At 61.8% G+C, this 21695-nt stretch overlaps 2 protein-coding genes across 3 annotated transcripts; one reads left to right on the forward strand and one right to left on the reverse strand.

Moving 5' to 3' along the window:
• The first annotated feature begins 826 nt into the window (after positions 1–826).
• On the forward strand, positions 827–17942 carry STX1B (syntaxin 1B). Its single transcript, XM_032327331.1, has 10 exons — positions 827–959; positions 8861–8935; positions 9144–9243; positions 9360–9434; positions 11844–11917; positions 12241–12349; positions 12529–12602; positions 14514–14651; positions 14739–14849; positions 15122–17942. Exons 1-10 carry the CDS (start codon positions 930–932, stop codon positions 15200–15202), a joined length of 867 nt encoding a protein of 288 aa, XP_032183222.1. The 5' UTR covers positions 827–929; the 3' UTR covers positions 15203–17942.
• Positions 17943–18040: 98 nt separating this feature from the next.
• Positions 18041–21333, reverse strand: HSD3B7 (hydroxy-delta-5-steroid dehydrogenase, 3 beta- and steroid delta-isomerase 7). 2 transcript variants are annotated; one of them, XM_032327328.1, is made up of 7 exons: positions 21203–21332; positions 20711–20878; positions 20353–20508; positions 20004–20112; positions 19827–19926; positions 19487–19649; positions 18041–19035 (listed from the first exon to the last, which is right to left on the reverse strand). In XM_032327328.1, the coding sequence occupies exons 1-7, from the start codon at positions 21318–21320 to the stop codon at positions 18620–18622; spliced, it is 1230 nt and encodes a 409-aa protein (XP_032183219.1). In that variant the 5' UTR covers positions 21321–21332; the 3' UTR covers positions 18041–18619. The 2 variants fall into 2 exon arrangements, with proteins under 2 accessions (XP_032183219.1, XP_032183220.1); XM_032327329.1 differs by lacking the exon at positions 20353–20508 and having other exon boundaries at positions 21203–21333.
• Positions 21334–21695: the final 362 nt, after the last annotated feature.

Genomic DNA, 21695 nt, shown 5'->3' on the forward strand with positions numbered 1-21695 from the left:
AACAGTCATGGAAGACAGGCCAAGAGGTCAGGAAAGGTAGTGAGCCCCCCGTTCCCCGAGGTAGACAAGCAGACCTCTGAGACCCACGGCTGCCCAGAGATGGGCACAGACAGAGTGGGGAGGGCTGCGCAGAATAAAGCCCCAAACACACGAGTCCCTGCCCTTCTCAGGCTCGGCTGATTCCTTGCATCACAAAAGCCACCTAGAGGGTCACTTTGGCTATTTCCAGTGTCCAAAGCGCGTCCTGCGGGGCGAACGCGCAGAGGTGGTCGAGCCGGGCTCGCCCAGACTCGCAGACACCGAACCCCGAGTCTCCCTCATCCCCGCTGTAACGGGGTCCAGGGCGCCCCTCCTTGGGTGACCCCGAAATCACTCCCCTTACCCCCCTCCTGCCGTGCCCCCCCTCGGCCGACAGCTCCCTCCGGCCGCCGCAGCTCCCGGCTCCGCGGAATCGCTCCCTGCGCCCCGGCCCGGCCCTTCCCCACCCGCCCGGCCTCTCCACTGCCCCTCCCCGCCGGCCCCCTCCCCCGGACTACAACCCCCAGGCGCCCCCAGCCCCGGGCGCTGCGCATGCCCCCTGCTCCCCGCCCCCTCCCGGCTCCCCCCCCTCCTCCTTGCCTCCCTCCGCCCCCCTCCCCCGCGCCTCGGCTCCCGCATCCATCCGAGCCTGTGCCGCAGCCGCATCGCCACCGCAGCCCCGGCAGAGCCGAGCCCGGCCCAGGCCCCTGCCCCTGCCCGGCCCTCGGCCCGCAGCCCCCGGCCCCGCCCCCGCCCGCGGGCCCCCCCGCCAGCGGCTCGGGTGCCCCCACCCCCCCGCCCCCGGCGCCCCCAGACTCCAGCCTCCAGCCCCGAGGCGGGAGGCAGGGAGCAGCGGCAGAGGCAGGAGGAGGACGAGGAGGAGGAGGAGGAGGAGGAGGAGCCGTCGCAGGATGAAGGATCGGACTCAGGAGCTGCGGAGTGTGAGCTTGGGGGTGGGGAAAATGGGGGGGCGGGACCCCAATATTGGGGGGGCGCGTGGGGGTGGAGTGGGGGAGGTGCTGGGACATGGGGGCAGACGACCGGACTGGAGGAGGTGGGTGGTCGGGGCACCCCAGCATCTGGAGGCACCTGATGTCTCCAATGAACCTGCATTTTGGGGACGGCGGCAGGAAGAGAGGTTGGAGGCCATTAAGACTTAAGGGGGCAGGAGAGGTTCCAGGGGCTTTAGCCACCCACGTTCTCAGGAGGGCCCGGGGGTCTCCTCCGGGAGGGGAGAGAGTGAATGTCCGCGGAGAATGGGAGGGTACTGTCCTCCCCTGGGCAGATTTGCGGAATTCGAAAGATGGGGGCGGTTACTGGGCCAGGCTGAGTCCAGCGGGACCGAGATTCGGGGGGTGCTGTGGGGAAGGACACAGGTTGGGACAGAGATGCCAACACTTGGCAGTGACGGAAGTGTCTGTGTGTGTGTGTGCACACGCGTGTGTTGCTCCCTGTGGGGAGGGGGCACGTCTCAGAGACGGGGAGGGAAGGGGTGGCCTCAGCAGACAGCCAGAGGGCCAGGGCTGGGGATGCGGTGACCCCAGAGGCGGGAGAGGGCTTGCAGAGGAGAGACGAGGAGGAGGCTCCGTGCCCAGGGCCATGGAACTGGGTTGTGTGACACGGCCCCTGCTCTGCTGGGGGGAACTGGGGCATCCTGAACAGGCAGGGGCTGGTTGGTGTGGGCCCCTGGTTTGCAGGCCTTGAAGAGGCCCAGCTTCAGGAGTCTGGCCAGGCAGTTTGGGTGACAGGGGAGGAGGGTGGCGCTGATGCCCGCAGTGGCGGCCGCCACTTGGAGAGGCTTGATGAGACCGGTTTCTAGGGTAGGGAGAACGTTGGGGGGTTTGTGGAAATGACCCGGGGTGCGAGGAGGCAAAGCTGACAGCCTGCTGTGTGCTCGGGGCCTGTGCTGTTATGTTCAGAAAGTACTAGCCCCAGCCATGATGCAACCTGACGCCCTGGGTCTCTACCAGGGGGACCCTGTTGGTTGTTCCCTTTCCCCGGGTTACTACCCCATCGGACGGATGAGGAAGCTGAGGCTGGGAGATGGCAAGAGCTCGCCCAAGGTCACCAAGCAAGTGGGTGGGAGAATCAGATGGGAATTTGGGTTTCAGTCTGGCAAGTTGACATGAGTCTCCGCTTTTTTTGGATCTTTGAAACAGAAGTCTCCACACTGGGGTTAAAAAGCTCTGTTCTGGGGAGACCCCGGGATAGGGGTGTGGGAAACCAGGCTACAGAAAGCTAGGAGGAAGGGGCTGGAAGGTAAAATGACTTGCTGTCTCCGGGGAAAGATGTGTTGGCAAATCGGAAGGAAGGAGAAACTGCTGGTTGAAAGAGGGAATTTTGAAGGTTTCTGTATTCGACTTACACTGAATATGGGGCCGGGCATCCACTAAAGGACAGTATTAAAAATAATCAACCTTCTAGTGCCAGAAACTGTCCTAAGCGTTTCATTCATGTTTATTCATTTTGGTCTCCGCCACAACCCTGGTACTAGTTTGGTCCCATTTTACGGGTAAGGAAATTGAGGCCCAGAGAGGTTAAGAGTCACATAGCCAGGAAAAGGCAGGCAGGCGGGCTGGCTCCCACACGGGCGCTCCGAGCTCCCTGCTTTCACGTTGCATTTTCCAAAGCAGTTTGCTGTCCATTATCTCATGAGACCCTCGCTGACCTCCCGGTGAGGTATGTAGATGAGAGACTACCTCACCTTATAGCTGAGGAACCCGAGGCCCAGAGTGGTTAAATACCTGGCTCAAGGTCACACAGCTCTCAAGTGAGGAACGCAGATTTGAACCCAGATCCCCCGCCGCCAACACTGTTCCATGACTCCAAAACCCAGAGAAATGGAGAGCGGTTGTTGAGGGGAGGTGCTGGCAAATTTGAGGTCTGATCAGAGAGAGGGAGGGAAAGTCCTAAGACACGGATGCAGGGGGAGGCAGAGCATGGCACCCTCATCCAAGTGGATCAGATAGGCCCCTGCCCAGAAGCGAGGAGTTCTGGCTGCTGGGGCTGCAGGGGTGGGCAGCCAGGTGGGGAGGTGGGAGGCGGCTTGGGGGGTAAAGGGGGCAAATGGCTCTGGTGTTAGTCACGGCTCAGAGAGACTGGAGATTCGGGGGTGGTGGGTAGGGTGGAAAGAAGCTGCCAGATGCAAGGAGCGCCAGGGTCTCCCCACCAGAGTTGAAAGCGAAGGAGACGGGGCAGGGGGGAGAGACGCCTGCCAAAGCAGTCTCTGTGATCCTGAGAGGGATGGCGGGGCCGGAGGGGGTGTCACCTCGAGGGACCTGATCATCTTTCCAGCAGGACCTAGCGTTCCCCAGGGGTTCTCAGATCTGTTTATCACATAGCGGGTGAGGGCGCAGAGTTGGGAGTCGGACTGTCTGGGTTCAAATCCTAGCTTTGCTACTTCCTGTGTGACCTTGGGTAGGTTTCTTAACCTCTCTGGTCCTCAGTTTCTTCACGTGTGAATTGGGGGTAACAATTGTACGTATTCGCTGGGTTGTCCAAAGGATTGGAACTAGGTAATAGGCAAAAGGTGCCTAAGAAGGGCCGTGGGCACCCAGTGCTCTGTGAGTGTTTGTTATTCTACAGCTGACTTGCTTATTTCCCTTGAACCTCATCACACCAGCACCCTGGGATGGGCGGGATGTGACCCCTAATTTATTTTGGAGTAGAAAGGGCCAGAGAGGCAGCCTGACCGAGGTCAAACAGATGGTAAGCAGAGCTGGTGCCGAACCAGGGTTTTCTGTTTTCTAGATTCACCAGGCACCTCTGGGTGCGAGCTGGGAGCTGCTGGGCTGGAGGGGAGCTCGGCAGCCTGACGCCTGACGCCTGACGGGTGCTCCAGGCCCAAGGGGTGGGGCCAGGGACGGGGCTCAAGAGGGGAGAAAGAGGAGTAAGTGAGGTAGAGGGGAGGACTGGGGAGCGAGAGAAGCCTGTGTGTGGGCGGGGTTGCGTTTGGGCTTTGGAGAGACCTGGCGAGGCCTGCAGTGAGTGGGGGCTGTGACGGGACAAGCCACGCACCCTGAGGGCAGGGACGAGTCACCTGGGTAGCACTCAGATATGGGCTAGGCACAGAGAGGGCCTTCGAAGGCACGCCTGAAAGACAGCGGGCAGGAGTGACCCCATGAGGGAGCAGGACCCAGCAGAGCCCTGGTGATGGGCTGCCAATCCCCGGGCTGCACAGGGCTCCTTTCTGCCAGGCAGACACACCAAATTCACCCCTGCCTCAGGGCCTTGGCACTTGCTGTTCCCTCTGCTGGTCTCTCTGTTTTGAGTGCTCTTCCCTCCACACGGACTGCTGTTCCCTCCGCCTAAAATTCTGTGTCATCCTGAAAAAGCCGCCCCTGCTAGCCCTGCTAGCTCGCACAGAGCGAACCCGTCCTGTTCGATCTTCATCTCCCTAGATCTGTCGGAGGCAGGACCTCCTTCCTGTCTTATCCGCCGCGGTGCTCTCAGCAGCAGCCAGGGAATGTGGCTCCGCTCATGCATGTGTGCTAGGTGAACGAGCGACTCAGAGGGGCAGAGGGAGGACTCGCGGGGAGCAGGTGGGGAAGGAGGGAGCGCCGAGTGGCACGGGGGGGTGTGTGTGTGTGTGTGTGTGTGTGAGAGGGCCGGGCTGGGCGCTGGGAGGGCCGAGGGGCCCAGTCAGGGAGACGGACGGACAGGAGTGGGGGTGCGGCGGAGAGAGACAGCGGCCTCTAGATCGAGCCATGCTTGCACCCCGAGGAGCACGCGTGAGCACGTGTGTGCTGTGTGCAGGGGTACGCATGTGTGTTTACACACGCGCGCGCTCTATGACTTTGCTGTCACCCAACACCGGGCTCTTTCCGCCTCTGTGTTAGTCACCTTCTCACCATCTGTCTCTGGCCCCTGACTTGCTCACTGTGTCCCTCTCCTCCCATCCACACATCTGTCTCTGTTGTCGCCCTGCCCGGGTGCGTCCCAGGGCCGCTGATCTCTCTGATGGGAAGACTGCAGCTGGAGGCTTGGATCTCATGCCCCAAGGCCCAAGGCGGAGCCACAGGGCGCCCAGGACCTCTGCAGTCCCTCATGGAATGCTCTGAAGCGCTGGTAGAGCTGGTGGGCAGGAAGGGCAGAGGGCCTGGGTTCACACCTGGTGCCCCAGACGGTGCCTGCTGTGTCATCCTGAGCGAGTCCCTTCATCTCTCTATGCCTCAGTTTCCTCCTCTGTCAGATGGGTGTAAGAGTAGGATCTGCTTCATGGAGTGCTTATAAGGGTTAAACGAAACGCACAGAACATGTATCCCAGGGCCCAGCTCACCATAATTAGTACACACGTGTTAGATTTCTTATCTCCTTCCTTTCGGACATGAGGAAGCTGAGGCTGGAGTTGTCCGTCAAGCGGATCGGGTGCATATGAGCCTCTCTTCCCGCGTGATCTCATTTGCCCACAGCCTGCGTTCCCTCAGGCCGGCCAGCTCCTTCCGGAAGTGAGGCCTCAGTCGTTATTAGACGCGCACCCCTCAGAGCGGGGAGGGGTGCACCAGCCTGCCCATTCCGCAGCCCGACGGGTGCAGAGAAGGGCTGAGGTTTGCCTCGGATCACAGAGGAGGGCGAGGGGAGGTAGAGCGCCTGGCTTCCTACCTGGGCTCTTCCTGCAGCCCGGCCGGCCTTCCTGGATTTTTCTCCTGGCCCCAGGAGTTCAGCAGTGCTGGGGACAAGCAGAGCAGGACGGTGGAGTGGGGTCCGGGGAAGCCTGGGATTAAGCACTTGGCGTTCAGGTCCCACCTCTGGGCTGTTTTGCTGTGAAGCCTTTGGAAGGCCAGGCAGCCTCTCTGAGCCTGCTCCCTTATCTGTAACACAGGAGCTGCAGGGGGTGCCAGCCAACCCGCATGAAACACTGCGTCCTTCGGGCAGCATGAGGCATTTTTCCTGCCTGGACTCATCGCCTCCACCTGCCCAGCATCTGGGGCAGATATTACTGCTGTTCAGCTACGGCGGAGGCTGAAGCCCAGAAGGCAGAAATCGTGTGGCCTTGTAGCTGCTAGCCTGGGCAAGTTCTTTGGCTTCTCTGTGCCTCGGTTTCCCTGTCTATAAAAGGGAGCTATAATAATACCGACCTCAAGAAAGGCTTTTGTAGGAATTAAATGGACAAATAGCCAAAGGGAGTAGAACCGTGCCCAGCTCCTCATCACATGCTATGGAAATGTTTGGCATTAATGATAATTACGCAGTCCAGGGGCCCTGATAGGGTTTAACGAAAGTCACGGAGATCACACGATGTAAAGCCCAGGTAGAAGATGCTGTTAGAAGACACTCTTTCCCCAGGATTTCAGGGCACAGAGCCCCACCAGACTGGGCCTTAGCAGGAGCTGAGCTGAGAGGGGAAATCGCTAGTGGCAGAGGCTCTGGAAGGAGGTGGCCTGGCCTCGAGCCTTCAAAGGGCTTGGGGGAGTCTGTCTTAGGTGCTATGATTGCCGGCCCATTCAGCCCAGGCGCCCTTGGACGAGTCCCTTCTGTCCCCCCCCCCCACCCCCAGTTCCCTCATCTGTGAACTGGGGACGATGATATTTGCTCGTGTGGTCAGGATCAAAAGGGATTACAGATGTGAAAGTGTTTGTGAGATGCAGAGGATTACTCGCTCTGGGCTCCCTGTGATTATTACACCAAATAAGTCATCCTTGGGTCTCCACCTCTCTTCTCTCTCAAGGACAAGTAAACAGGCAACCAGGGATGCCCCAGTGCAGAATCGAGGGGAACTTGGCTCTGGGGACAAACAGGAGAGAGAGAAAGGGAAATCAGACTTTAGAAGGTCGAGAATTAGCCTCGGGAAAAGGTGGAGAACAGGAAAGTTCCCGGGCCAGAGGGACGCCCCATGACCTCTGGGCAGCTGGGAAGGGGCCCAAGTCAGAGAAAGGGCAGAGGAGTGGTTTTGGCTCTAGGGGAAGGAGACCCCATGCGACAGCTGGCTTGAGGGCAGGGCGTCAGGGGAAGCTGGTGGGTCCTCCAGAGGAGCTGGGCTTCCCGGAGCCTCTTGGGGCCAAGGTCTACCGGGGTAACCCGGATCTGGTGGGGACCTGGGAAGCCAGGAGTCCTCTCGGAGTGCCCGAGCCCCACCCGGGCCCCGTCTCCCTCTGAGGGCAGCTGTGCACAGAGACAAAGGAGCCTCCCTTTCCCAGGGGATGTTTGGGATCGTCTGGAAACTTATTGGAAGTGCTGGATACATCTTCTGACGTGGGGTGGGGCCCGTGTCAGTAGGGAGAGTTCTCTGCATTCTGTTTGGGCAGGAGCCTGGTGGGGGGCATCGAGTGTGCAGCTGGAGGGCTCCCCCAGGCTCGCAGGCTCCTCCCGGGGCTGTCGGGGCTCTGCTGATTCCGAGTGCACTTGGCTGCCGCGATTGCATCTCGGCCCCATCTGGCTCTGTCTAGGTTCGATCGGAGCTGTCTGGGATCTGTCTGCCCCGAGTCTAGTTGGGTCTGAGCTTGTCTGGTTTCTGTCAGGTCTCGTCTGCGATCTGCTGGGACCCTGTCGGGGATCCACGGGATCCTGGGATCTCTCTGGATCCCAGCCGGCTGTGCTCCAGGTGGACACCTTCGGGTCCTGTCTTGATGCCATTCCGGCTCGGGTAGTGCGATGCTGTCCCGCTTGGGCGAGGTTGTTTCCAGAAGTCCGTCTGTTTAAATCTCCACTGGGGCTGATTAGGGCTCCGCGTGTAATTAAGCTTGACGGGCTCGGCTTTCTGTCCTCAGACTTCTGCCCCAAGCGGGGGAGAGTCTCCAGTCAGGAGCGCGGAGCACCGGGGAGCCCGGTCCGCCCCGTCTTCCTTCCTGGCTCCGCCTGAGTGTGCAGGCCCGAGGCGGGAGGGCCTGGGGGTCGAGGCCCGCCCGGTGCCTCCGACGCCCCGGGGCTGCGGGTGCGCGTCTGTGCGGGCAGCTTCGCCTGGGGCCGCGTGTGGGTGAACGTCAGCGTGTCAGAGTATCTCCGCGTGGGCGTCGGGGCCTATTTCTGTGTGCCTTGTGTGTCAGCCCTTCTGTCTGTGTCACTGGTCTGTCTGGCGGTGGCGGGGGCGGGGGGCGCTGTGGGTGGGTGAATCCCTTTGTGTCTCTGAGCCCCGGGGGTGGAGGGCTGAGCCGCCGCAGGTTGCAGCTGGGAAATCCAGGCAGGCGGAGTAGGTGGCTGTGAAGCGAGGCTACGTGGAAGCCAGCGAAGACGCCAGAGCCAGAGGGGCAGAGCCGCGGAGCCGAGAAGCCAAGCGGGAGGGGCGGGCGCGGGCAGCGGGGGTGCGGGTCGAGGCTGGGGAGCCGCCATGGGTCTCCTCCAGCCCTCCCTGGGCTTGTATGCTCAAGCTGGCGCCCGCAGGCGGCAGTGACGTGACCTTGCCCGGGGGACGAGGCCGGTCGGGTGGAGGCTGGAGGGGAAGAGAAGGGGAGCAGCGGGCCCCCCCCCCCCGACAGGAGTGGCTGGGGGTGGCGGCTCGAGTCAGCCCCCGGGGCGTCCACTCCAGACCCCTTCCCGGAGCTCAGAGCCGATTCCTGCAAGGCTGACGTTTAGCTGCTAGCTATGATACTGGTTAGTGGCAGCTGTCCTGGGTGTCACGCCCCCCCCAGAGTACTGCATTCTTGGGGTCACGTCCACCCTTGAAAGGGTGCCTTCTGCGAATTCCCTCCAAGGTGTCCCTTGGGCTCTCAGCTACCTGGCTTCCCGGACCCTGTTCCACAATTTTTCCAGTGTTCATTCGGGCCGCTTGGGGCCCTTGCATTTGACCTGTGGATGACCTGCCCCCTGCAGATGACCCCTTCCCAGGCCTCTGCTCTGAACCTAGAGCTGGGAGCATCAGATCCAGGATAGGGACTGTTCATGGATTCTACCTTTCTTCGCCTCCCAGGCTAAAGACAGTGATGATGAAGAGGAGGTGGTCCACGTGGATCGCGACCACTTCATGGATGAGTTCTTTGAACAGGTAACTGAGCGTCTGGTGCTCCAGACCCAGAAGCTGGCCCCCAGGCAATGACTTCCCTGGCCCTGTTCCCACCCCTGCTCTCCACTGCTACACCCTCTTGGCCTTTTTACCTGTCCCTCGACTCTGGATTACCCGAACCCCGACTAAGCCCCAGGGCCCCTTGCCTGGCTCAGCGACTTGGCTGGGCACAGCTCATCTGGTACCCCAGGTGGAAGAGATCCGGGGCTGCATTGAGAAACTGTCAGAGGATGTAGAGCAAGTGAAGAAACAGCACAGCGCCATCCTGGCCGCCCCCAATCCAGATGAGAGTGAGTATTGCTGCTGGGTGGCCGTCAGCGGGATGGGGGTGGACAGTGTCGAGGGGGGAGGAGGTGGGAGATGGGCTCCCCTCCAGACTTCTTACCCGCTCTGGCTCTCCCCTCAGAGACCAAACAGGAGCTGGAGGATCTCACCGCAGACATCAAGAAGACGGCCAACAAGGTTCGCTCCAAGTTGAAAGGTGAGGAATGCAATCCCCAGACTCAGGGGAGAAACAGCTCCGCCCTCATTGGACCAAACATGCCTTTCTATAAGGAGTGCCCACAGGTTTCCAGCACGCAGCTTCCTGAACAGTGAGAAAGCACAAAACCCCAGATCCAAATCTCTGGAGAAAGATAACATGACAAAGAAATGAGGGAGAGGAGGTTTCTGTCCCAGGTGCATCTGAGCGTGGCTGGATCCACCGCCGTGAAGGTCCACCAGAAAACAGAGGCTTTCAAGTGGCTTCAGTTTCATGAAATCCTTCTTTCTCCAGAACAGGTGCCGCGCATAGCGCTAAGCACCCAGTAGGTGGGCCCAGCAAATGCTTCTGAACTGGTATCCTCGGCTCAGGACAGATTGGATTGTGTGGCTGACATCAGGAGCTGGCAAGCTTTCAGGAGGGACCTGCCAAATGCTTATGTATTCACTCTAATTTAAGGCCTTGGGTGCTGGTAATAACCACCTTCCCCCAAAGCATTGTGGGTTGGGAACCTCCTTGTCTGCCCGTGCCAGGGGGATAGCGGTGTTACCGTGACGGGGTAAATGCAGCCTCAGAAAACGTTTGCCAGCCACCTACTTTGTCCGAGGCACCGTGCAGGGCATTGGGGAACAGGTGCCAGGTCAGGTGCCTGGCCTTGAACACAGCTACCTGGGTCCAGAGAGAGAACAGGGCCTCCATGTGTCCCGCGCTCAGTGGGAGGTCATGTGTGAGCCTCCAGTGCTGATCAGTAAAAATATCCCTTTTACACTTGCATCTTGGAAAGGAAAATGACTTAAACTGGGAGCACATTAAGTACAAAGCCAGGCGGAGGGGGTTCAACTTCCATCATCAACTCATTCCTCCCCTCGGCTGCCTCGCTGGCTCAGTAAGAAAAACAGAAGCAATTCCAAAGCAGGCTTTTTTCCAGGGGGCAGCATATTTTTTTTTTCTTAATGAAATCTTACAAAGAACTCCAGTATATACAATCCATAAAAGATAGGCTGTTCTGGCTGCACTGGCCTTGGGGGACTCCGTGCCCACCCACCTGCCTCCCCTTTCCTCCGGCAATGGCTGCTGAGGTTCTTTCTCAGAAGCAGGGTTCTCTGGAACGCTGCTTTCAAATCCTTTGGGCCCACCGAGCTCTGACCTTAACACTCTCTATAAGACCACGAGGTAGGCTCCGTGGATTATGTGTGAGTTCAGAAACAGACCAAGAAAGAGCTAGGGAATGTAGCCGTGACGTAGAGAAGCCGACCTTCCGGACCTCCAGAAGAAGAGAGATTCTCTTCTCCTGCATCTTTCTCCAGCTACTTGATGGCGTGAGCTCGGGCTTTGCGTGTGACCATAAGTGAGTCCTTTACCTGGCTGAACCTCAGGTTCTACGTGACCCATGGGCGGATTACGACTGAGCTCGGGATTGTTGTAAGAAGTCAGTGAGATCCTCTGAACGAGCCTTCACTATGGAGTTGGGCCCCAGACCCAGTCTGACAACAGTCCCGGTAGGGGCCAGAGGTTCTGACCTCCCCGGCCCTGTCTGGCGTGCCTGTGCCTTTTCCGCAGCGGGCAGGCCAGGAGTGTCACTCAGTCCCTGTGGCCACCATTGGTGGCAGGAGAGCACTGGGGTGCTGTTTAGCCCCCAACCTTTCCTGCCGCCAGCAGAACAGAGGAGTGATGTTCTCAGGAATGGCCTGGAGGCCCTTTCAGGTCTGGAGGGCCTGGTGATTCATCTCTGCTGCATTTTCAGAGCACTGTAGATCTTATCACAGGCAAGCTCTTTTTTAGAAAATCTGAAGGATGGATGTCAGGAGAGCCTGATCCAGAAGCAGGACTCCCAGTTAACCTGTGCGCTTCTCCAGAACACCCTTTAGAAGTGGGAATTCCGGAAACAGAGATCACCTTGCAGGGCTGGGGGAGAGCTAGTTTCTGTCGCAATATCCCTCCTTCCCCTTAGAATTTTCCAAGAAAAAGGCGGCCACTAGAACCTGACCCACCTGAAGTGCCAGCCTTCTGCTAGAAAAACCGCAGGATGGGTTCCTGCCCTCTTTCCAGAGGCTGGAGGAAGCGGAGAGCTCCCCACCTACTGGAGCCCCTCCTGGGGACAAGCAGGAGTTATACGGCTGGGGGACCCTTCAAGACCCAACCCTTCCGCCAGAACAAGTAGCCCCTTTCTGTCTGGTGACCCGGTGACCCTCAATCTTCCTTCCTCCCTGCCTTCCAGACCCTCTGATACGTCTGTCTTCTATTCATCCGCCTCCTGTCCCCGCACCCGGACCCTTTATTGTCTGCCCTGGCCATGGGGGTGACATCTCTTCACAGGCCCGGGGCCTGCCTCGGGATGTCGACCCTTCCTACGTCCCAGACCCCTGCCCCACATGTCCCGGGTTGGTCACTGTACCCTCTCTCCCGCAGCAATCGAGCAAAGCATTGAACAAGAGGAGGGGCTGAACCGTTCCTCGGCGGACCTGCGCATCCGTAAGACCCAGGTGGGAGGCTACGGCCTGGAGAGGCGGGGCCTGGAGAGGCGGGGACCGGGCCGGATGGGACTGGACCAGGCCGGACTGGGGAGGGAGCCCTGGTTGGAGCCGGGAAAGGAGAGTGGGCGGCCAGAGCGGAGCCGGGCGGGGGCGCAGCTGGGCCACTGCAGGCGAGGGCGTTGGAGGAGGGCCCTGCGGGTCGTCCTGGGACTGAGCACTTATCTGGGGTTGGGATCGTGGCTGAGCTACAGAAGGGCGACAGGCCCGCTCAGCATCTCCTTCCCGCTGCACCCCTGCCCCGGCCTCCTGATGTGTCTGTGCCCCTCCCCTAGCACTCCACACTCTCCCGGAAGTTCGTGGAAGTCATGACCGAATATAACGCGACCCAGTCCAAGTACCGGGACCGCTGCAAGGACCGGATCCAGCGGCAGCTGGAGATCAGTGCGTGCGCCCCGCTTCGCGTCCCCGGCTTGCCCCGGCCCTCTTCCGTGGCTTCCCCAGGGCTTGCGTAGAGGCCGAAGGCTGGGTGGGTGGGGGGCTCCTGGGTCTCTGCCCCATCCCACCACCTCAGGCCCCCAGACTGGCCCAGTCCGTGAGCAGGGAGGCCTTTCTCCCCACAGCTGGAAGGACCACCACGAACGAGGAACTGGAAGACATGCTGGAGAGCGGGAAGCTGGCCATCTTCACCGATGATGTGAGCCCCGGGGGGGGGGGGGGGTCCCGCTTTGGAAAACATTTACTGCTCCCTCCCCGAGCTGAGGTTGCGTTAAGGTCCTAAGTCCACCCTGGGATCACAGACCGCGGGAAGCCAGGTCCTGGAGCTGGGGACTGCCATGGGAGCAGGGCAGCAAGGCACCCCCATAAAAACGGGCAACGTGTTGAGTAGCCACACACTGTTCTAAGCACCTTACATACTTGCATTCACTTGCTGTCTCATCTGGTCCTCACCACCACCCTCGGAGGGAGCCACAGTTCACCAGTGAGGACATCGGACGCGGAGATTAACGGGAGAGGTTAAATAACACGCCCAGGGCCTTGGAGCCAGGATTCAGATACCGGGTCTCCTTCCTGCCAGTTAGGGCTTTGACGTCCTGAGAAGATACGCTACTCCCCGCCGAAGCGGGGCATTTCACCAAATGAGTAATGTGCCCACATTATGAGATTTTGGAAATACACCAGTTTTAGTTTTGCTAAAGTTTTACGCCCTGCCCTGCCTCTGGCATCGTGAATGCGCGGACGGGCTTCCCCCGTTGTACTTCTCCTTTCTCTTTGTAGGTTTTGCCTTGGCCTGCCCAGTTCTGTCTCTGCTTCTGATGGCAGAACGGCCCTGGTTAAGATTTCTAGACCAGAACTCGAGTCTGTTCAGTGACTGTCTAGCAGTTTTCAGCAAATTGTTATTTAGAGAACTGATCCTGATTAAATTAGATTTGGAGCAAATTGATTAGGGCGGGGGAGCAGCCTGGAGTCCTCCCAGACAGCTCTGCCCAGGCTTCCGTGGGAGAACAGAGGGGAGCCTGGTGGGTTCTAAGAGGACAGAACTGATCCCTGCCAGTGAACCCGCCGTCACTGCAACGGAAACCCGTCAGTACAATGCAGGGTGCTCGGGGATCGTGCCTGAGGGATGTGCAACCCGCAGACAGGCCCTAAGGTAGCAGTTAACTCCTAGCGTCAGGGAAGGCTTCCTGGGGGAAGTGGCATGGAGCTGTGCTGTAAGAAACAAGGAGCATTTGGATGTGGTGAGGCGAAAAGCCCTCCAGAGAAGGGGAGCAGACTGAACCAAGGTGGGGAGAGTGGGCCACTTGCCAAACAGCCACTGGATGGTTTTGGCTCTTAGAGGAGATGTAGGAGATGAAGGCAGAAAGGGAGACTGAGCCTGGGTAGGGTGAAGGTGTACAGACTGGGGGGGGCAGGGAGGAATTGTGGGGGGCCCTGGAGGGTTTCAGAGCAGGGGAATGGCTTGATGGGGTCTGAACAGTAAGCAGTTGGGGAAGCGAGTGGCCCGGCTCAGGCTAGGTGTGCGGGGGGAGAGTGAATCCCTGCTCGTGGATGGGAGTGAATTTCTCTCCCCCCGACTCTTGAGGGCTGCGGTGCAATTCTTTATTTCTGCCCTCGCTCATGTCTTGGGGGCTCCAGAGCAGGCACACTGCCTTCTCTGCTTCTACTTGCTTTCTCTACCGTGTCCTCTGCCTTTGACCAGACAGGGGCCCCCAATGCTAGTGGTTACTCTATAACCCTATCGCTCTTCCCTGGTGTGTGTGTGTGTGTGTGTGTTAGAGGAAGCCCTGGGGAGGTGGCGGGTTCAAGCCAACTTTTATTTCTTGTAACTCAGACTTCTCTTTGGTGTTTACTGTGTGCCTGGCAGGTGCCGTTCTAATCGGTGGATATACAGTGACTCAAAACTCGGTGGGAGGTGGGCACTGCTATCATGCACCTTTTCTAGGTGTGGAAACTGAGGCCTGGGAAGGTTAAACAACTGGCCCACAGTCAGAGCTAGGAAAGGACGGTCAGATTTCAGCCCAGACACTCCGGCTGCAGAACCCACACTTAGCAGGGTGCAGAGGGGTCTGCAGCTCCTCCCCTCGCACCCCCCACCCTGTCGCCCTAGATCAAAATGGACTCGCAGATGACGAAGCAGGCACTGAATGAGATCGAGACGAGGCACAACGAGATCATCAAACTGGAGACCAGCATCCGAGAGCTGCACGACATGTTTGTGGACATGGCCATGCTTGTGGAAAGCCAGGTACTGCCTTTCCCCCGCCTTCTGGGACCCTCCTGCGGGTCCCTGGGGCGCCCCGCTTCAGCCCAGCCCCCACCCCATCCTCTGCAGGGCGAGATGATTGACCGCATTGAGTACAACGTGGAACATTCCGTGGACTACGTGGAGCGAGCCGTGTCCGACACCAAGAAAGCTGTGAAATACCAGAGCAAGGCCCGGAGGGTGAGCAGGGTTGGGGGTGGGGGGTGGGCCCCGGGGAGGGGAGAGGCGTGGGCAGCCAGGGCAGGTGGGCGGCAGCGGAGGAGGGCTCGGTCGGCTCAGGCCGGGGCTGGCGGGTGTTGAAAGCCAGAGGGACGCCTTATCTCGGGCTCTGACCTCTTCCTTTTTCTGTTTTCTCCCCCTCCTCTTTTCCGCACGCCTCCTCCCCGACCTGCGCCCCATCTGTGCGTCTCTCTTCATCTGTCCATCCTCTCTGTCGACCTTTCCGCCTGCAGAAGAAAATCATGATCATCATTTGCTGTGTGGTGCTGGGGGTGGTCTTGGCGTCATCCATTGGGGGGACGCTGGGCTTGTAGGCCCCCCACCCCTGTCTCCCCCAGACCCTCCCCCCCACATTGGGAGCAATACCCCCACCGCCCCTTTCACTCCATCCCCTGCTCCAGGCTCACCCCCAAGACAGACCCAGGCAGCCCCCCTTCCCCACTTCCTGTCGGACCCCAGAGTCCCCGGACCTGCCCCCCACCCGCCACGGACCACCCCCCGCACGTAGACAGCAGCAGGCGTGATTACACACGCACACCCACATGCGTGCCGCCAGAACATGCTCAAGACGTGTGGACACCCCAGCGTGTGTGTGTGCGTGTGCGACGTGTGTGTAGAAGCCCCCACCCCCCCTCAGCCGCCCCCCGTCTGTGTGTCATCTGAGCTTTCCCCTTCACTTGGGTTGTTGTGTGTGGACTGTGGCCAGGTGTAACACAGCAGCCCTGCTCTGTCTTCTGTGACAGGCGTGTGTGTGTGTGTGTGTGTGTGTGCGTGTCAAGGGTGTGCTTCCACGGTTGATCGCCGTTCTCCTCAGAGCGCTTCGTGTTGTGCGCGGACACCCGTGTTGGGTGGGCGCCAGAGCTGTATTTCTGGGCTGTGTACAATACGTCTGTGTGAGTGTGAGTGTGAGTGTGTGTGTGTGTGGAGAGGCTTTCTACGCAGTGTGCTTCTGCCCGCCGGTGTGTTAGACGCGCACACGTGTTCGTCAGAGACGGGCGCCCGGTCCGGGGTCGTGTCGCCGCTGTGTCGCCGGCCGTGTGTGCCGTCGCCCCCGCTGGCGCTCCCCCGACTGCCCACCGCCCTCTGGGGCGGCCCCACACCCCGATCCACACACGGCGGCGGCGGCCTGCCCGGCCGGGTCTCGAGCCCGTGCGCCCGCATGCCGGTCCTTCTCCGGGGCCCCGCGGGGGCGGCCTTCATCTGGGAACGAGGCGGGCCTCGGTGCGCCCCCCGGGCCAGGCCGCGAGCGCGAGCGGCCCCCGCCCCGGCCTCTTCGCGGGCAGTGGCACCCAGGGGGCTGCCCCAGACAGGCGCCGAGGGAGGGCACCGCTGCCTTCCACACGTTTCCTCACAACGGGGAGAGGCCCGCGTGGGTGTCGGCCGCCCCAGTCGACGCTCCGCGCTCTGCCTCGGGACCGGAATGGCCCCCGAGGCGGCCTGCGCGCGGTGGGGGCGGGGGCGCGTCCCGGGACCCTCCCCCGGACCTGGACACAGCCACCCCGAGGTGAGGCACGGGCCCAGGGCTGTGGGGCGACGGAAGGGCCAGCCCCTCCCTCGCTGGGTGCGCAGGGCACCGGCACTGGGCACGGGCGGGTTTGCGGGGCTGGTGGCAGGCGCGGGGTGCGGGGGCGCGGGACCCGCGGGTACAGCCTGAACGCACGCGGGGCGCGCGCCGGGGTAGGGCCTGTGTGTGCACAGGGTGAGGGAGTCTGGCACGTGTGTTCACGGTGTTTCCCAGGGTCCCCCTTCGTGTGAGGCTGTGTGTGTGTGTGTGTGTGTGTGTGTGTGACACAGAGACAGAGACAGGGAGACTCTGCACTTGTGGCCTTCCAGAACACAGTCCCCCTCGGGCCCCCACCCCAGCTCCCGCCGCTGGCCCCATTGCTCCCCGAGCTGTCTGAGCCCCGTGTGAGGCCCGTCTGTGTAACAGCCCCTGAGGTGGGCTCTGCTGTGGAGGGCAGCCTGCCCGTCCCTTCCAAGGGTGCCCTGCAGCGCGACGGGACGTCTGCCCCGGCCTCTGATCACAGCCCTCCTCCCATCTCGGGCTTCTCCGGGGACATCAGCACAGGCCCCCGCACCCCCACCCTTTTTCCTTCCTGCCTCCGGCGCCAGGACACCCTTGCAGCCCAGGTGTTTCCGGAATTCCCACCGCCTTCGGGGCCACCAGCAGGAGGGCGGAGCCGTGTCTGGAGGGATGCCGTGGCCTCCGGGAGCGGCAGCGGGCCCATGGCTGCCCATCTCTGGGCAGCTGGACAGGAGGTTCATCAAGGGTCTGCTGGGCCCCAGCTTCTTCAAGTCCCGCACGTCGTGTGAGGGCAGCTTGTTGGCGGCTGTGTCTGTATGGGTCCCGGAGTGTCGTCTGGGGGCTGGTGTCTCGTGCATGTTCTCGGACAAGTGTGTGCTGCTCCCTCTCCACGCGCCTACAGCCACCAAGCCCCCGAGTGACCCGGGGTGGCCCTGGGCCTGGCCGGGGCTCGCTGCTTCCCCTCCCCCCAAGCCCTGCCTCTCTCAAAGCACACCGCGTGTTCATCCCATGTGCCTGTGGGCCGATGCACGCTCTTGCCACGCCTTGAGCGTGTGTACATGATGTGTTCTATGCATTCACCCTGTCCCCCAAGCCCGCCCCGCAGAGGACATGATGGGTGGCCCCCGGCTCCCTTCTCCCCCACCCCGCCCCCTGCCCGCTGTGCAGCCGTGTGCGTTGGCGTGTGTTTCCGTGTCGCTGGCGTGTCACGTGATGTAGCCGTGTTTGCTGACATGAGCCCTTGCCCCTTCTGTTTCTCTGTTGGTTTCTAGAGCTCTTTCCCTCTCCTCCCAGGAGGGGACAGGACTCCTGGGGCCTGGCTGGGGGCCCAGAGCCAGGCCACCCTCTCCTGTTAGCCCTCAGAGTCCATTTCTCTCTATTGGTGACCAAGTTGCAAATGGATAAAACACAGGAAAATTCTGCCCCCCCCACCCCGCCCTGCATGTCCTGTCCCCAGAGCCCCCCACCCCCACCCCGGGCCGGGTCGGGCCCCGTGGGACGGGAGAAATAGCAACCAATCCAACAGCGGGCATGCTGTGTGCTCACTTCCTTCTGTCCCCACGGGGGACAGGCGCCGTGGGGGACAGGGTGGGAGGCAGGAGGGGAACTGGAGAGGTAGACGGACACAGGCTTGGACTGGGAGCTTTAATCCAGGGCTCGGCTGGGGACAGCACAATACTGTAGGAAGTAATTTGGGGGGAGAGGTGGGAAGAAGGGAAAACCTTCAGATTTGCTCAGGCGTCACTGAAGAGCAGAGAGAGCTGTCAAAAGGCGATAAACGATTTTTGAAATAATGAGACTGTGACCCTCAGAGAGGGCCCCAGGTGGTAGGAGGAGCCAGAAAAGATCTTCAGGCCGAATCCAGGCCCAGACCTCAGAAGGCCAGCACGAAGCCCGTGGGACCCCTTCTCACTTCCTGCTTGAAAAGCCAGATGGGACGGGGCAGTTGAGAACAATCGGGCCATCGGACACTCCCCAGCCAGCCGTCGGGCCTGGGTCGAGAGTGAAGATGTGCCTGTGGCAAAACCCTGCCCCAGGACTTAAGAGGCGTGAGGATGCAGACTCACGGCTCGTGGCTTAGAAGCATGGGGAGCTGCAAGGCAGGTGAGCTGGTGTAGCACCGGCCCCTCTGCCTCCAAGGGCTGGAGGGCCCCGGCCCTGGACGGATGGACGTGCCACGCACCGGGCTCCAGGCCCAGCTCCACCGTCACTGGGCTGAGCCCTCCATGGCCTGTACCCAGCGGATGGTGCGCGTCCGGCTGTCCTCCCAAGAGAACAGGGGTACATAGCCGAAGTGGCGCTGCGCCTTGTCGGTGCTCACGGTGAAGGTCGTGTTGGCCACAGCCAGTGTGTAGGGGTTGAGCAGGGGGGCGTAGAGGAACAGGGGCCGCAGCAGCCACTGCAGCAGGGCATTGAGAGCGGCCAGAAGCACCAGCAGCCAGTAGGGCACCAGCAGGCGGGACTCCACGAGCCGCAGCCCGCAGGGGCCCAGGAACTCCATGTTGAAGTCCTCGTAGCTCTTATAGGGCGAGTCGTCGTAGCAGAAGTACACCTGGCCGCCCATGAGTGCCGCTCGCTGCTCCAGCTCCCGGGCCACCAGCACATGCATCCAGGCCACATTGCCTGCCGGTCGGGGAAGGGGGCACACGTGGTCCCGAGTGCCCTAGAGCCCACGGAGACGCTGCTCTCTCCTGGGCTGGCCCGTGTCCCAGGGGCCCCCGGAACTACCGCTCTTGGAAAGGCTGCTTTCTCCCCGCTCACCCTCCTGGGCCGGCCGGGGTGCGTGCTACTTCTTTGGGGGCTCCCGTACAGGGGCTGCCCCTCACCTCTCCTGGGGAGATGCCGCTCCCCTGACTGCCGTCCTGTCCTTGGCGGGTGACGTGTGTTTTACGTCAGCCTTCCCAACGCGCACGGATTCTGTTTCCTCTGGGGTTGGGCACACAAGGCCCGCATATCCGGCCACTCTGGCCCATGCGTGGCTCACCCTTCGCTGGCCGCGGCATACGCTGCCCACCCGGGACCACACGGGCCCCGCCCCGTCCCGAGCCCCCCCGCCGTGTAGCCGGGGCCTTACCCACGTAGACCCGACCGTGCTCCACGGAGGCTGGGATGGCCCGGAAGAGCCGACCCCCCAGGCGAAGGCCTTGGCGGTAGAAGTCCCTCATGATCTGGTGGCCTTCACCGTAGATGCCAGTGGGACGCAGGGCACACGTCACCAGGGGCAGCCCCCCATGGACCTGGGGGTGAAGGGCAGGCATAGCGAAGACCCAGTACCCAGCAGCCTGCCCTCTGGCCTGGCCTCCTCCCATGGGAGACGGAAGGGGGTTGGGGCCCAGGGCAGACTGCGAAGAAGTCCCGCCGGTGCCAGCTCTGCTGCGACAGGCGGCCCTCCCCACTCCAGCTTCGGGCCTCACCTCCCGACCGTTGGCTTCCAGGACCAGCTGCTCCGCTTGTGCCTTGCTGCAAGGGTAGGGGTGGCTGTGCGCTGCTTCGTACGGGGTGTCCTCGTCGCCCCTAGTTGAGGGACAGGGAAACTCTTAATGCTGAGGGGAGGTGGGTCTCTGAAAGGATTGAGGGGAACCTCCGCTTACCTGTAGAAGGGGTGGCCTTTGATGTTGGGCCCCACAACTTCCATGCTGCTCGTGTAGACCAGGAACCGTGTTCCAGTCTGCACACAAGCCTCAATCACGTTCTTTGTGCCTGGGAGAGGTGGTGGGGAGGGGAGGGTGGGCCTGAGCTAAAGCTTCCTCCCTCCCGGCATCTCAATTCTGGATGAGGGCCCGGGGCTTCCTTCCCCAGGTCCGGGGAAAAACCACAGCAGGGCTGGGAGGGCTGCCGGACGGCCATGAGTGGGGCAGACGCGTCCAGAGGACAGGTTTCCACAGGAGAAGCCCAGAAATCAAGGTCAAAGAGGGGGTGGGGAGTAAACAGCCACCTCACCCTGTACGTTGACCTCATAGATGGTCTCGGGGCTGGCCCTCCCGAACACATCCACCAGCCCGGCTGTGTGGATGACCACATGGGCTCCAGCCACAGCCGCTGCCACCTCGTGGGCCTGGGTCACATCCCCCTGGATGGCAGTCACCTGCACGGGCCCTGGGAGGGATGGGGGCAGCCAGAGGAGCATCAGAGCTGGGGCCGCCAGCCAGCTGCTGGACTCAGCCCACACCCTTAGGAGCCACATGTTCCCAGTGTGACTCACTCATCCCATGTGTGCGTGCTGGACGATATAAACAGGCATGTTTTCCACCTCGCGAAGGAGCCCACCCGCCCCCATATCCCTCCCCACCACAGTCACCTGTCTTCAGCTCCTCCAGCCAGGGACCCAGGTGCAGGTCAAAGACCCGCAGCTCCAAGAGCCGGGGTTCCCGCTGCAGAAGCATCCGCACCACATGCTCCCCCAGGAAGCCGCAGCCACCTGTGACCAGGTACACCAGCTCCCGGGCCTCTGGAGACTCGGCCATACCTGGCCGGGGAAGAGAACGGAGTTGCCTGCCGCCACCTACCCAGTGCCCGCAGCACACCTGTCGCTCCCAGCTGCGGCCTCCGGCCTAGTGGGCCGGAGTGGGGACGCCAGGGGCCCCGAGTGGCTCCGGAGCCTGGGGCGTGGAGCTGCGCCACCGGCCCGCCGACGGCCGACGGCGGTTACCGAGATAAGAAGGGCGAAGGCCTGGGGTCCAGCCGCAGGGGAGGTTCTGGGACAAAGTGGAGGAGGGGCAGGGAGCTGAGGACGAAGGCGCCGGGAAGCGCTGTGACGAGGGGGGCCCGGGCCGGCATCGCCTCCGCCTACCTGCAGCCAGTCCTGGGGCGGCCGCACTGGCCACCGGAGGGGCTGTCTTCGCTGACTCCGGGGCTGGCCGGCCGGCACAGCGTCCCCTTCCGCTCGCTCCTCCTCCCTCCCGGCCCATTCCAGGAACCGCGACCGGCCCGGCCTCCGCCCCGCCGCCCCCTTCCCGCCTGCCGTAGGGCGCCCCCTGGTGGCCACCCTGCACCCCGCGGGCGTCTGGTTCCAGCAAAGAACTTGAGGAACCGGGGGCTGGGGAAGCTGGAACCTGCGGGGTGGCCCCTGAGGACGGGGCAGGTGCGGTGACCTCATCCCCCCGCATGACATCAGTCCTCCCCTTTGGCTGGGTTTCCCGGGATGCCAGAGGCCCAGCGGCAGCTGCGGTTCTGGGAAGGGAAGGGGACGCCAACCTTGGCCCAGCTCTGGCTGACCCCGGTGGGGGATTTCTGGATGACCATTCCGGCCTGAGGGGTTGAGTCCGCACGTCCGCCCCCCCAAA

Source organism: Mustela erminea, chromosome 20 (assembly GCF_009829155.1).
Source record: "Mustela erminea isolate mMusErm1 chromosome 20, mMusErm1.Pri, whole genome shotgun sequence".
Classification (NCBI taxonomy): domain Eukaryota; kingdom Metazoa; phylum Chordata; class Mammalia; order Carnivora; family Mustelidae; genus Mustela; species Mustela erminea.

Excerpts from the sequence above, each read along its gene's own strand:
- STX1B (XM_032327331.1), top strand. The coding sequence starts at position 930 with ATGAAGGATCGGACTCAGGAGCTGCGGAGT. Across the intron at positions 12,603-14,513 it reads TGGCCATCTTCACCGATGAT|ATCAAAATGGACTCGCAGAT; the intron begins GTGAGCCCCGGG and ends CTGTCGCCCTAG. Across the intron at positions 14,652-14,738 it reads CCATGCTTGTGGAAAGCCAG|GGCGAGATGATTGACCGCAT; the intron begins GTACTGCCTTTC and ends CATCCTCTGCAG.
- HSD3B7 (XM_032327328.1), bottom strand. The coding sequence starts at position 21,320 with ATGGGCCGGGAGGGAGGAGGAGCGAGCGGAAGGGGACGCTGTGCCGGC. Across the intron at positions 20,113-20,352 it reads CTATGAGGTCAACGTACAGG|GCACAAAGAACGTGATTGAG; the intron begins GTGAGGTGGCTG and ends CACCTCTCCCAG. Across the intron at positions 19,036-19,486 it reads GCACGGTCGGGTCTACGTGG|GCAATGTGGCCTGGATGCAT; the intron begins GTAAGGCCCCGG and ends CCCGACCGGCAG.